The sequence below is a fragment of the Manihot esculenta genome, chromosome 17, assembly GCF_001659605.2.
Source record: "Manihot esculenta cultivar AM560-2 chromosome 17, M.esculenta_v8, whole genome shotgun sequence".
Classification (NCBI taxonomy): Eukaryota; Viridiplantae; Streptophyta; class Magnoliopsida; order Malpighiales; family Euphorbiaceae; genus Manihot; species Manihot esculenta.
The window spans coordinates 8,786,638-8,801,653 of NC_035177.2; the positions used below are offsets into that span (position 1 = coordinate 8,786,638).

The following is a 15,016-nucleotide window of genomic DNA, read 5'->3' on the forward strand; positions in this document are numbered from 1 at the left end:
TATAGTTTAATTTGGTTCCTGAATGCAAGGATCAAATTCTCGCAGCTTCTTTGCAGTTCGTCGTCTTTTTATGCTAGACTTTGTAGAGCTCAAAGTATTTGTTGTCAATCAGTTTCTGCGTACAATTATTTTCATTGTTAATTAAAAACATGAAAGTCATCCTAGTATGATCTATCAATCTCTTGCTTTGCTGAGATTTAAATTTATTTATTTATTTATAGCTCTTGCCTGAATCAGCCTTTCGCTACCCAACAGATATTGACCTTTTCAGAAAAGATCCACTATGTCATTATTTAAAAGCCCAAGTGGAGGGATGAAATGTTAGTGTTTAGGAATATTAATTTTATTATCAACATGCTAGAGTCTGATTTGCAGTAGATATCCACTAATGTTTTGTACCGTTGTCCTGACTTTCCATTGGAACATTTTGTTGACACATAGCTGACTGAGTTATGACATTGACTCTTAGAAGTGTTGCTTTCATATGCAATGCCTTCAGGTGTGTTACTTTGATGTCTTCTATGAAAGAGTTAATATTTCATCGATAAATTTCAAAGATGAGCATTACTGGGCTTATAGAACCCCAACTGATAGGTATATTATTTAGGACAAGAAAATTTTCATTCTCTTCCACTATTGACTAGTTACTGATAGAGGAATAAAAGTGCTGTTGAACCTTTTTTTTATCTTTCTTTCTTTCCTCTTTTTGAACTTATTTTGGAAATTGTCGAGAAAGTTTACTGATATGCTTCATAGATGTGATTTCCCTGTTAGTTTTTGATGTAAAGCAAGCTAGAATTGAAATTTCGAAGAAAGAGAAAGGAGGTACTTTTACTATTATTATCCGAAGAGCAGCGATCATAAACAGGAATTTTTAGCATTCTACAGAGAGAGAACTTTACATAAAATTACTAACAGATACAGGCCTCAATTCTATGGCTTGTAATAACCAACACATGAGTGAGGTGACTTTAAAGCATAAGTTAATTCGCCTCTCTTTAAACTGTAAAAGCAGAATCAACAGGAGAATTAGCTGTTAAAGAGTAAGCAAATAGGTTTACTGCAATCCCATAGTAGCCAATTGTTCCCCCCTTCCCCCCTTCCAAATAGAAGCTCACTGCCAAAAAGCTTATTGCAACCCCATACTTTGCTCTTATTTATATATGGTGGTAATCTAGGCGTTAATTTCTGGTTGATGTTTATTAAACATCAAACTTTGAAGTTATCCTTCTCTTTTTCATCGATCTCCTCGAATTTTCCTTCCATCTTAATACACTTGTACCACCTAGCACACGCCGTATACACAACTAAGTCTATAGTTGTAAAAGCAGCTAGGAGGAAGTAGAACCTGTCTACATGACCCTTGTTCAGATTCCCTGGGATCCATCCAGCCATGTGATCCTCGGTCGAAATCTTCATTACCATGGTCACTAGCAAGCTGCTCACATAGTTTCCTAGTGATATAGATGTCATGCAGAGTGCACTTCCAAAACTCTTTAGTCCATCTGGTGTTTGGGCATTAAAGAACTCCAATTGACCTATGTACATGAAAACCTCTGACGCTCCAATAAGTGCATACTGAGGAACTTGCCAGAAGATGCTCAAGGTGCTCGAGCCTTCACAATGTATGCAGTCTCTTCTCGCATACTTCAGTCTATAGCACTCCACAATCCCAGCAGAAACCATTGCCATTATTGCTATGACGAGGCCAATACCCATTCTTTGAAGCTCGGTCAATCCTTTGGGCTTTGAGTTTCTAATCATGCCCACAAGGGGATCAAGAACTCGCCGATAAAGGAAAATGAAAAATGCTACACTGAGAATGTCAAAGCTAGACATGCTAGCAGGAGGGATTCTGAAGTTTGAGATGGTAATATCCATTGCAGCACCTTGTTCTACAAATAGAGAGGCCATCTGTGTAAAAACCACCGAGTAGATTATGGTGCAGAGCCAAATTGGGAGTAGTCTCAGTATGCATTTAACTTCTTCTACTTGTGTCATTGGGCAGAGACGCCATGGGTTGGGACTACCCTGCCTCTCGTCATCCATATCTCTTGATGAGATGAAAGCTGCTCTATCCAAGAACCTGAAATGCACACAGAAGAACATGAATTAGCATTATCATCGATTAAACAATTCCACTATGATAACATTCTCATAGAATCTGAGATGATTTCTTCTTTTTTTTTTTTTTGGTCATTCTCTAAATACTTACTTGAATCCGTGAGTGTGGAGTATCTTTCTATTTCCATTTACAGAGTGCTCTTTTCCGTCTACATCATACAAATCCTCTGCTTCTTCTGGCATTTTGACTTTGCACTTCTTTGCTGCTGCAACCAAGACTTGGCAGAACCTGGCAAGACGGTTACCAGTAGGTTTGAAGTGCCTATATCTGGCTGTTCCTCCAAGAAACAATATCAATGCTGCCAAGGCAGAACCTGTTGAAACCCAGAAGCCTAGCGCCCACATCCCCTCATCTTCAAAATATCCCAATATGGTGTTGGAGAAGAGGGAGCCCAGGTTCAAAGCCAAGTAGAAGTAGCTGAAAAATGCCACTTTTGAGTGTCCTTCCTTAGGATCCTCTTCATCAAATTGATCAGCCCCGAATGTAGCAATAATAGGCTGATATCCTCCATTTCCAAGAGCGATGAGATAAGTAGAGAGGTAAAAAAATCCAACTTCCTTGCTTGAATGGGATCCGCACGGAGTCAGATCATCACCACATCCTTTTGGTCTGATCAGGAAAAGGTACGATGACAGTGACAATAACAGAAGACCCTGTCAAAGGCAAACAATTAAACCCAGAAAATTCACATGCTTTTGTTCCAAAAAAGTTGATTTTTCTGACTGCATAGCGTAAGAAACCTTAATGTAAAAGAAAAAGGATAAAATTGTCAAGTAACATACCACAACAAAAATGACTTGAAAAATGGCACACGTTTTGTATCTTCCCCAATAAGAATCACTGAGGAATGCACCAACAAGGGAGAAGATGTAGACAGTTCCAGTCCATTTGCTAACGTTATTAGCAGCATCAGCATTGTTCTGTTGCAAAACCCTTGTTAGGAACAACACCATGTTCACCCCTACGCCAAAGAATGCAAGGGTTGCTAGACCTTGGTTCACTGGTTCATTCATAAATCAACACAACAATTTGTAGTTAGTTTCTTTCTTTTAAGTATCATCTGTATATCAAAATATTTAGGTGAAGAATAAATCATCATATTTTATAACTGTAGCACACTCATGCAAAGCTTGCCAAAATATGGTTTTTCATCTTTCAGAAATAAAATAAATTATGGGTCTTCTGGTTTAGTGGTTATTTGAATATGATCTAATCTATTAAATTTGAGTTAAAGATGGGAAAAAAAGGGGAGAGATCAGAACAGGTTACACAAGAGAGGGATAACCATCCCATATTGAATGGAGAAAAGTAGACAATTATGTCCCATATAATTATCATTGGCACATGATTAAATTCAAAGAGTCTACAAACTGAAAAATCATTGAGATCAACGGGTAACAATCATCTTCCACTGCTTTGGCCTATAAGTTATATGTATTTGTCAACCTTCATGTGCTCAATAAATGCCTATTTAGCAACTTGACAATTACTCATACAAATCACATGTGCACTACAAAATGCTAAATTTCTAACCTTTTGTATTATAAAGTGGAATCAAATAACCCTAACGGTTAATTAATAATCTGAATAATTTAATGGTAATAAATTCTTTAATCAAATTAATAATAATGAGTTGACTTTTATATATTATACAAAATTTATATTTTTATTAATCGACGGGTAAACTAGCAAACTTCTAACCCATGATTAGACTTTGGGGATAATTCAACCAAGCAATTTCAAAATTTTCAAAAGTGCTAAAATTATACTATTTAGTTGATATTTATACTTAACTTTCAAAAAAGTTGAAAGTATTTCTTCCATTAATAGAAAGAAAGTAAATTATTTTTTTTTCACCTAATTGAGTTCATTTCTCAAAAAATAATCTATTTAAATCAACCAAAACATTAATATTCAATAAGAGGCACGTATTAATCATTATTTGCTCTAGTGGAACAACTATGTGGCCAATTTTGCTAGCATGAAGGATCCTAGCCTTGGTTCCAACTTATTTTCGTTTAATTTAATAAAAAAGTAAACACCTAAACACCTTTACCCGAGTCGGGTAAAATCATGCAAGAATTTAATTTTTTTTTAAAATAAAAATTTTTTAAATTAAAAATATTGAATTCTTTTATTTTAAATAAAAAATTAAATTAAATTAAATTCTCATAAAATCTTTAATTTCAAAAAAAAATATATATAATTTTTAGAAATATTTTTTTAAAGTAAAGAGGAATATAATTTAATGAGTAATTCTTTCACACTCATTCAATTTATAAAACATCTATATTTACAGTATGCTAAATTATAGTAGGCTACTTGCACATGATAAATTTTGAACACCTGCGGTAAGGATTTTCCTAATTTTAAGTATTTTGATGCATTTGGTTAGAAAATTGGTGGGAGAAAGGGTACGTGGCATAAACCTAAATATTTGAAAATGAACAGAAAAAACGTGTCATGTTTGTCATACTCCTAATGCATGGTTTCTCAAGGTTGTCTTTGTGTATTTTATGATTGCTAAAAACCAAGCAAGCAACAAGGCACAGTCGTTTGTGAGGTTTCTTAACGTTGTCTTTCAGTGTGTATTTTATGAGTGCTAAAAACCAAGCAAGCAACAAGGCACAGTCGTTTTTGTCCTCACTGATTACTGTTACGTATCTGTATTCATTTATTTTGTCATTTCTTCAGAGCTCAATATACAGAGAGAAAAGAACTTCCTCTTATCACCTTAATAACCCATTCTCCTCCTCACTTCCCCTTCTTTCTTATTATCCTTTTCTCATAAAATATGGACAATAAGAGCAAAAAATTAGGTTGTCATGGAATTTTTCTCTCTCTATCTAAGTGCCTATGAAAAATTTCATAGCAGTAAACCTATGGATATACATGACACTGATGAGTGATGGCCCATACCACATGCATATCCATACCCCTAGGAGAATATATTTTTCTCTTTTTCTTAGGAAAACAAAATAAATGAAAAGTTAAAAAGCATCTACATCAGGATATGTGAAAATGACTTTTTAAAATCTCTTTGAAGAAAATTTAAATTTGATATAAATTTTAAAAATTATTTATGTGTTTTTTGTCTGTTGCTTACAAAGGATGATAATTCCTGCAATCCACTTCCCAGATTTGTTTTTAATTGCAGGATGACCATGCCAATCAACAGTTCCATCAAGAGTGCATTCTTCTAGATCCTTTTTGAAGCTACTCTGCATATACAGTAAAACTAAAATTATATCAGTATATGCATATCCAACATGCATGTTTTTCCACTACGAATTAACAGATTTCTTTTCATGAGGGGCAAAAAAGAAAGAAAGAAAAGAAAAGAAGAAAGAAAGAAAAGAAGAAAGAAATAAAAATGATGTTCTTGGGATATTTTTGCAGTGATTAAAGAAGGGATACACAACAATATTTTGTGTGATTAAAGAAGAGGATGTTGATTAATGGCTAGCTTTCCACACACACCTCCTTACACATCTCCAAACAAGCCATTGATGACGTCGGGAAGAGACAAAACTAGCTCTTTCGTTGTAATGCAGAACTGAAGATGAGAAAATTAGTGCCAAAAAGGTTTTGGCCGTGGGTTACTACCCCCAAGAGCACCAAGTTTGGGACTGAAGGGACGAGAAACGACTGTATATATAGAGAGTGAAGACCGGATAGAGAATGATGAACAGTGGAGATGTAGAGTAAAAAAAGAAGGAAGGCCCACATGGCCAAAATCATCCAAATAAATTTATTTGGACTTAATAATAAACAAATATATATTTTTTTACATCCAAGCTATAGGAATTTAGCTTAAATAATTATTAGGTTTTATTTTTGAAATTAAATAATTATTAGATTTAGTTTTTTAAATAAAATTTCTTTATGGGAATTTGTTTCCTCTAGGTTGTGAAATTTAAAATGAGGACCCCTACCAGTATCTAGAATGACTCAAAAGTTGGGATGGTTTTGATTTTGACAGAGATGTTAATGAAAGTTTCTTACAGCACAAGGGAGTGTGGGTAGGACTTTTCGGTTGGCAACTGGTTCTCAAATCATTTCTGACCTAGAAAGGCCTTTTTAACTTATTTCAGATAGTCGTCTATTTTACGGTTAATTAGGCTAACTTTTAAAAATATATATAATTTTATAAGAATGTTTTTATTACTTATGCTTTTATATTTTTCCCTTTTTAGTATTTTCTTGAGTAAGATTTTCTCCTATTCAAATAAAAGTGTCATTAAAGTGTTTTCAATAAATCACTAATAAAGACTATAACAATTTCTGCTTAACAATTTCTCTCTTTAGAAAAAAAAAATCTCAATTTTCAAAGAATGAATAGAGTTGGACTCTTATTTTTGAGCTCTAGTGGTGTGATTTAATTATACTCCTCTTTTAAGTTTTGTGATCTAATTTTCACTCAATTTTTAGTATATTTTTATTTTAATTATTCAATTTTAATTTATTTTTTATAACTTTTCAAATTTTAATTAATTTTTTATTAAATTATTTCTTACCTGTAATTATAGATTTTCATTAATATAAATTTAAAAAAAATTCTCTCTTTTACTGTTTATTTATATTTTTATTCTCCCTACTTACAAGTAAAAAATTATATAATTTCTATTTTTTTTCCTACTTCCACTCCTAAAATATAAAAAGATACAAAAAGTTACTTCCACTCCTAAAATATAAAAAGATACAAAAAGTTAGAATTATCTAAAATTGTTACTAGAATTATAAACGGGTAGAGTATCCATGAAAATTAAATTACCCGAAAAAATACTTAAAATTATTATTAAATGAATAAGGTACTCTGAAAATTAAATTACTCGACTCGTTCCAAACCTGATTAAAAATTAATATAAACTAACTCAATCATAATAAATTCAATTATTATTATTCAAATAAAATCCATTTAATTTCATATATTTTAATTAATAATTTATATAAAAAATATTTTTCATTAATCATTTTTATTTTAAAATTTTAATATTTTAAAAATTATTTAAATTTTAATTTTTAAATAAAAAACATATAAAAAAATTTAAAACTATTAATATATATATATATATATATATATATATATATATATATATATATATATATATATATATATATATATATATATATATATATATATTAAATTAATTATTTATCTAAACAGGTTCGGATAGTGACTACTCTATAAATAAAACCTGAATCGATCGGTTATTAATTTTCAAATTCAACCTTATCCCAAACTCAATTATAATTATCCAAATTCATTTTATTAGAATTAAATTGGATTAGATATTTGAAAATATTTGACTATTATAATTTCTAATTATTATAACTACCCATAATAAAAGATCAAAAAATTAAAAATAAAATAATTTATTCACCAATACTCTTTATACATTAATTAATAAAAAAAAATAAAAGTAATATCACCTCTCTAATAATCATCCTGGTTTTTTTAACAAAGTGAAAGAAATATATATAATATATATATTCTATTTTATTCTTGTTTTTATAATTTATTGTTTTAAAATATTTTTAAATTTTAAACATCAAAATAGAATAGTAATTATCTAAAATTAATTTTATTATAAATTTATATAAAATTATGTAAATAACTATTTAAAAAACTTATTCATTAACCTTTAAAATAAAATGATAATTAATAAATAATTTATTTTTAATAAAATTTTATATTTTTATTTTAAATATAAAAATATTATATATTTAAAATAAATTAACAAATAATATACAAAATACAGTTGCTTAAATGCTAAAACTTCATATATAAAATTATCTAAATTAATATCTAAAGTTATTCATTAACATTCAAAATAAAATGGTATCTAATTAATATTTTTATTATTAATAAACTTTTTTAGTCTGATTAAAAAATAAAATATAAAAATATTAATTAAATTATTAAAATAAAATAATAAATAATTAATAAGTTGTATGAATAAATATATAAAAAAAAGAAGTAAAATGAAAGAGGGGAAGAGAGAGAATAAAAATAGAAATAGCCGTTAAGAAAGAGATAAAAATATTATATTTTTATTTATATTACCCTTAAAACCTAAGTAGGGAAAAAAAAAGGTAAAATGAGAGTAAATTAAAATTTGAGAAGTTTTAAAAAATAAATTAAAGTTGAGTTGTGTGAGTAAATATATAAAAAAGAGAAGTAAAATGAAAAAGGGAAGAGAGGGAATAAAAATGGGAATGTATTATAAGAAAAAGAGAAAAGTATTATATTTTTATTTATATTAATCTAAAACCTGTGGTCGAAGGTAAAAGCGGTTTTAATAAAAATAAATTAAAGTTTGAGGAGTTTAAAAAAAAAACATTAAAGTCGAGTGATCAAATTGAAAATATACTAAAAGTAAAGTGATTTTGGATGAAAATTATCCATTGTTTATGTGATGTTTTGATTAATTTTCTTCTCAAATCTTTGATGAAAGGAAATTTTTGTTTTATGATTTTGCATATTTATTTTCTGTTGATGTTAGAGTGATTTTGAAGGAGGCTTCTTGAGAAACTGCAATGAGGAAATGTAATCAGATGACTTATGTTATCTTGGTTAAACGATTGTAAGGCACCAGATTCTGTGTTTTCCTCTCCCTCAAAGCCGAATGTGGAGTTCCTGGAGAGATGTTAGTGTAGGAGTTCTGAGCAAGTAGCTTGTCTTTGCATAACTCTCAAAATGACATTTCAGGATACTAGAAATAAGCAATTCTTACATGCTCTTAAATAAGAAAACTGATAAAAAAAATTAAATTTTTAAAAATTTTTAATTTTAAACAAAGAGTTAAATTCTTATCGATAATCCTACACATTCCTTTAAAGAACACGACATCCCAAAAACACGAGTCCATTCTAACTTAACTTCAAGTCAGCAACTGTGCTAGAGGATAAGAGACAAAGCTAAGTGAATTCGTATAGATTGATGAAGCCATCCTTATTTGGTTTAATTATCCATTTATTTTTGTATAAGCCCGCAACTTTTAAGTGGTTTAATCATTCATTGCACTAGAAACTTATTTAATAATTTGTTTAAAAATTGGAACACATATCATATTTTTATTTAATCAATAATTTTATTTTTCTTCCAAATTAAATTTGCTAAATATTTCAGAATTATTTAACTTAATTTTACTTATTTATATTTATATTTTCTTTCTGTTTCAATAGAGAATAAACATAAGCTAAATTATTGTACATCATGAAATATTTGAGGCATGATAAGTAGATGATATTTTTTTTAATATATTCTTATCAATTATTTTTCTTCTCCATATAATTTAAATTAAGAATTTATTCACTATGAAATTATTGTTTTAAAGTTTTGTAAGTTTAAATATATCCGATATTAATGAACTCTCGAAAATTTACTATTTTTTATTAATCATATCTTCCTTCAATTTGTTTCATAATTCAAATGGATATTTTACGCTAAGATATGCTACTTTGAATCCTTCATGAAGATGAAGGCAAAGAAAAACCATTACTTTTAATATTTGATTGGTTAGATATTTTATGATTTATTTGTGTTATGTGTACAGGAGACGTTATTTTTCAATAATTTGAAATACAAAAAAAATTAGAACATTTTTAAGCACTCTACCTTTAAAATTTTAAAAAAATTTTCAAATCATTAAAAATCAAGTTATCTTTGAATCATTTAATATATTTGAGATGAGAATTATGTTTGAGATATATGAAAATAATTATGGAAGGATATTTATGGCACGATTCAATAAAATGCATCAAAATCACTTGTGACAACTTATTACTTAAATCCATATTTTCTTATGCGAGTCTATATTGTCTATTGTGACGATTTTTTGAATTATTTTAAGCTTTAAAATTATTTAATATTTTTAGGCCCTATTGTGACGACTTTCGATTTTGAATTATTTTAGACTTCAAAATTATTTAATACTTTTAGGCCCATTATGATGTAAATTTGTCTATATTATTAGAATAGGATTGTTTTACTTTGTTTTGATTTGATTTTTAATTTTTCTAGTTTAAGTAGGATTTCTTTATATTAATAGGATTATCTAATTGTTTTACAAGGATTACTATTGTTATTCTTGTACTAGTAGCTAGGATTAGATTTAAAATTTCCATTTTAAATAAGATTACCTTAATTTTCCTATTTCAACTAGGATTAAGATAGAAATATTATTAAACAGGTGAATTGTAAGCCTTTGCTAGCTAGCTAGTATTATTCATAATGAGAATATGATTATTAGAACTTTGGTTCTTCTATTCTATGCAAAGATAATGTTTTTATGATTATTAGAACTTTGGTTCTTCTATTCCATGCAAATATAGTGTTTTTTTGTGTGCCTTGCTAAATAACCGATGAAATAAAACAATGGGACCACCATAATATTTTTGTTTTTTAACTCCTCCCAAGGGAAAGAGTGGTTATCGGATCATTTGCGAATTTAAACCCGATAAACTCTATATTTTTCTTCGAGGAAAGGTAAAAGTGAATCTATTGCAGAGCTGTATGCAATGCACAAACAATGCTTGTACAGTTGTTTAATTTTATCTTTCTTTCTTCTTATTATTCTTATATTTTTTTCTTATTATTCTTTATCTTTTCTCATCATGTTTAGTTACTTATTAAGAATTTTTTTCTTGTGGTATTTCTAATATAGTTTTATCGTTCTATAATTTTTTTTTAGTCACAATAATTAATTAGAGAGTATGGTAGAGAAACTTTTTAAAATTATCTTAGTCTTGTTTGTTCTCAAATGTGTGTTTGGGTTTTTGGTCACAAGTTAATTTTAGATTTTGTATTGATTTTATATTAGAGCACAATTATATATAAATTCCTATTTATATGTTTTTATTGTTTTTACTATTGCTGATTCTCATTGTTTTAGTTGAATCAGTTTTATTTTTTATTCTATTATTTCAGTTTGTCTTATTTTATCTTATAGTTTCAATTTATAATTAAAGAAAAGGGAGAAAAATTTTAAAAAAAATCAATTGCAAGTATGTTTAATAAAAAAAAGAGTTTGTGTGGCACATGTAAGAAAATCTAAGGAGTTCTATTAAAAATATCAATCACATCCTAAAATCCTTAAGTGAAGATAAAGAAAATTCAAGAACACACGAAAATCTTAGAAAGCATCTACTACAGTGGGTAGAGGAGATGCAATCTCGATCACCACCTCAACAACCTTATCAGGTTGAGAAGAATTCTTTCGAAAGAGAGATCATGGAGATTGATTAAGAAAGAATTGAGATAAAAATATGATAAATATAATAATGTCGATGGTGATATTATTCAACTTGACCATAATCTTTGTAACAGCCCGGCCCTTTCACCGGCACTGTTACCGTTCACGGCCCAGGGCTATCCTTCGCCTGGCCTTGTGCCACCTCGGACTTTCCACTGGCGTCGTGAACAGCTTTTAACATCCATTCACCCTCACGGGTTCCTGGCAGGATTTGTCCCCTTGGGTTCTTGCATCGCATCCTTCCCCAAGTGGATTTGGCCCAAATTTCCCTTTGGAAATTAGGTCGCCTCCCCCACTACTCGAACCCTTGACCTCCCACTTTAAGGGAATAGTCTGGTGAGAGTGAGTACCAATTGTTCCAAAGTGTAACAGCCCGGAAACCGATACCCCTCTGTAACGGCCCGAACCGCCACCGGCACTAGGATCCAGATCGGCTTAAGGCCGCCGAGACCCATAGCAAGCCAAACATACCTCCTATCACCTGGTTAAATCCCATACATGATCAAAACTGTAACATAAGAACTTAAACATATGATGTAAATACCGAGCTTGACCTGTATGCAACATAACTGAAAACATCAAGAACCCCCCTTTACTAGAGCCCTCATCAAAACTCTAGCTGGGTCAACATAACATACATCAAGCCGGAGTCACATCCAAAGAACTAGAACCTAACCTGTGCATGCATCAAACCACAAACATAAGACCTCCTGCGGGGTCCTCAATAAAAACCATAGCATGGTAAACAACACATGCCACAAGATTAGTTCAAACACAACTCAACATCTAAAACATTACATACATCATGTATTAAACAGGGACTAACCAAGTCTTAGGGCCAAGCACAGTTCTAATCCATAAACATAACTCTGTTAAACTTTACATTACATTCTCTTACAATTCATTATCTCAGTTTACATTACATGTCCACACTAAACGTACTAATCTGATACAAAAGCAAAGTCTTAACTCTTGAGACTTTCCGGACGACTTCAAACCTGTAACACTGGGATTAGGGGAGAGGGGTGAGCTAAAAAGCCCAGTGAGTAGAAACAGAGAAAACAGTTCATTAATTACATGCTTTCATGAAATGCGTCACGGCACAAATAAAACATATCACGGATTGGACCCAACCCCAAAACATCCCTAAGCTATTTGCCCGGCCCCCATAAAGGGCACCACAGGACTTCATAATGCCTGGCCCAGCCAGGTCTTATCCATAGGGCTAGTGGGGTCGTCCTTGGTCCAATCTCCATCAACAGTAAATAATGCAATGCTTCATATTCGTGTAACTAGTGCAATCAACCTACTATAATCATCATGATGCATGAACATGCTTTAGGCATTTGATTTCATAGCCCAGCCAGGTCTTATCCATGGGGCTAGTGGGGTCGTCCTTGGTCTAATCTCCATCAACAGTAAATAATGCAATGCTTCATATTCGTGTAACTAGTGCAATCAACCTACTATAATCATCATGATGCATGAACATGCTTTAGGCATTTGATTTCATGAAAATAAAAGATTAGGTTTAGTTCTACTCACCTCTGCCAGACGCTGGACTAACTCTGCAACTGCTAACACTGATGGCCTCCTCGGTCCCTCGGGTCCTATCCTACACAGGTGGACTCGAATGAGGTGCCAAACACATTCTAACAACTCATAAACAACTACCCAAAAACCCCCTAAAACATCACCAAAGCATGCATAGAAAACAACCATGAAAAGGCTGGACAGGGCACTTTCGGCGGCACCTTCGGCGGTCGAACCCTCTCTCCAGAGACGAAACTCGGGCACTTTCGGCTGCACCTTCGGCGGCCGAAAGTCCCTCTCCAGAGAAGAAAGTCAGGCACTTTCGGCGGCCGAACCTTCCTTCGGCGGTCGAAAGTCTGCTTTCAAGCCAAAACTCAACTTTCGGGGGCAAGGTTAGGCGGCCAATCCATGCGTCCAAAGGCAGGTTCGGCGGCCGAAACTACCTTCAGCGGCCGAACCTGAGTTCATCAGAACTCAGCCTCTCGTGCATACCAGCCTCCCAAACCTTCCAAACAGCCCAAAACAAGCACCCAACCTCACTAAAACATGCATTAACTATTCTATAACATGCAACCAAGCACAGGGGTCTCAAACTATCCTAAACCCCAACAACATTTCATTTATCATACAAAAACACACATTTACATAAGGGTAACATAAACCAAAAACAACCAAAATCCTCACATACTCTCTCCCCATCATGCATACTCACTCCCACATGCATAGAGGAGCATAAACTTCCAACATATCATCACATAACACACAATGGGCATAAAATCCATATAGACCCTAACATGCATATCTACCCATACTCAACCATCAAAACCTCTTAAAACTCACTTAAAACTTCATGAAACGTAAAGGAAAGCATAGATCCACACTTACCTCTTGAAGATCGAGGGTTTGTGCGAGCTCTAACTTGGAGATGGGAGAAACCAACTCCTTGGGTCTCCAAGTTCCCAAAACTTGATCTAAGCTTGAAAACTCTTCAAAACAGCCATAAAACTCATGAAAACATGAAGGAGGTGAAGAAAAACATGAAAATGACCAAAGGAGGACAAAAACTCACCTGAAAACTCGCCCATTTTCGATCTGAGGGCTCTTTATAGGTGGCCTGGTCGAAGACCTTCGGCAGCCTAACGTGCCCCCTAAACTCATGCATCTTTGGCGGCCGAACTTGAGGTTCGGCGGCCGAACCTTGGCTCATTTAAACAAGACTTTCGGAGGCCAAAAGCGCTCCCGAAACCTTCCCATGTTCGGCGGCCGAACTTCACTTTCGGCGGCCGAACCTGGCAAACGCCTCCTTGGTCTTTTCTTTTCAAAACTCAATTCTTTTCCATTTAAAACCATGAAATCAATAAAAACATTTTGGAAAACACATTTTAACCCCCCCTAGAAGACTCTGGCATCAACAAAATTCCAGATTCCAACGGAGATTCCGCCGGAAGGTAGGGATTCCGATGCCGGAATCTAGCCGGGTATTACATTCTTCCCCCCTTTTAGAACATTCGTCCCCGAATGTTCCATAACAAACAGGCAATCTCAAAAACATAACATCAATCATATGTAAAATAAGCAAGCAACCAAGCATGCAAAACTTAAAACCTCTCTCCTAAAAGAGAGACACAGGCACTGCTGGAGTATAAACTCCCGGGTCTCCCAAACACTCACTACCATCCGGTGGTGATTTCCAAAAACTTTCCACCATCGAGATTTCCTTGCTCCTCATCTTCTTGACTTGTGTAACAGCCCGGAAATCGGTACCCCTCTGTAACGGCCCGAACCATCACCGGCGCTAGGATCCAGATCGGCTTAAGGCCGCCGGGACCCGTAGCAAGCCAAACATACCTCCTATCACCTGGTCAAATCCCATACATGATCAAAACTTTAACATAAAAACTTAAACATATGATGTAAATACCGAGCTTGACCTGTATGCAACATAACTGAAAACATCAAGAACCCCCTTTACTAGAGCCCTCATCAAAACTCTAGCTGGGTCAACATAACATACATCAAGCCGGAGTCACATCCAAAGAACTAGAACCTAACCTGTGCATGCATCAAACCACAAACATAAGACCTCCTGCGGGGTCCTCAA

At 32.6% G+C, this 15,016-nt stretch overlaps 1 protein-coding gene across 1 annotated transcript; it reads right to left on the minus strand.

The window, feature by feature from the left end:
• Positions 1–827: 827 nt before the first annotated feature.
• LOC110604712 (protein NRT1/ PTR FAMILY 7.3) lies at positions 828–5,632 on the minus strand. The gene is made up of 5 exons (XM_021742991.2): positions 5,606–5,632; positions 5,232–5,346; positions 2,908–3,125; positions 2,216–2,778; positions 828–2,086 (listed from the first exon to the last, which is right to left on the minus strand). Exons 1-5 carry the CDS (start codon positions 5,630–5,632, stop codon positions 1,210–1,212), a joined length of 1,800 nt encoding a protein of 599 aa, XP_021598683.2. The 3' UTR covers positions 828–1,209.
• Between the last annotated feature and the right edge of the window lie 9,384 nt (positions 5,633–15,016).

Coding starts and splice junctions, on each gene's coding strand:
- LOC110604712 (XM_021742991.2), bottom strand. CDS start 5,632: ATGGCTTGTTTGGAGATGTGTAAGGAG. Junction 3,126..5,231: donor TGCAGGAATTATCATCCTTT/GTAAGCAACAGA, acceptor TGAATGAACCAG/TGAACCAAGGTCTAGCAACC. Junction 2,779..2,907: donor TTCAAGTCATTTTTGTTGTG/GTATGTTACTTG, acceptor TGCCTTTGACAG/GGTCTTCTGTTATTGTCACT.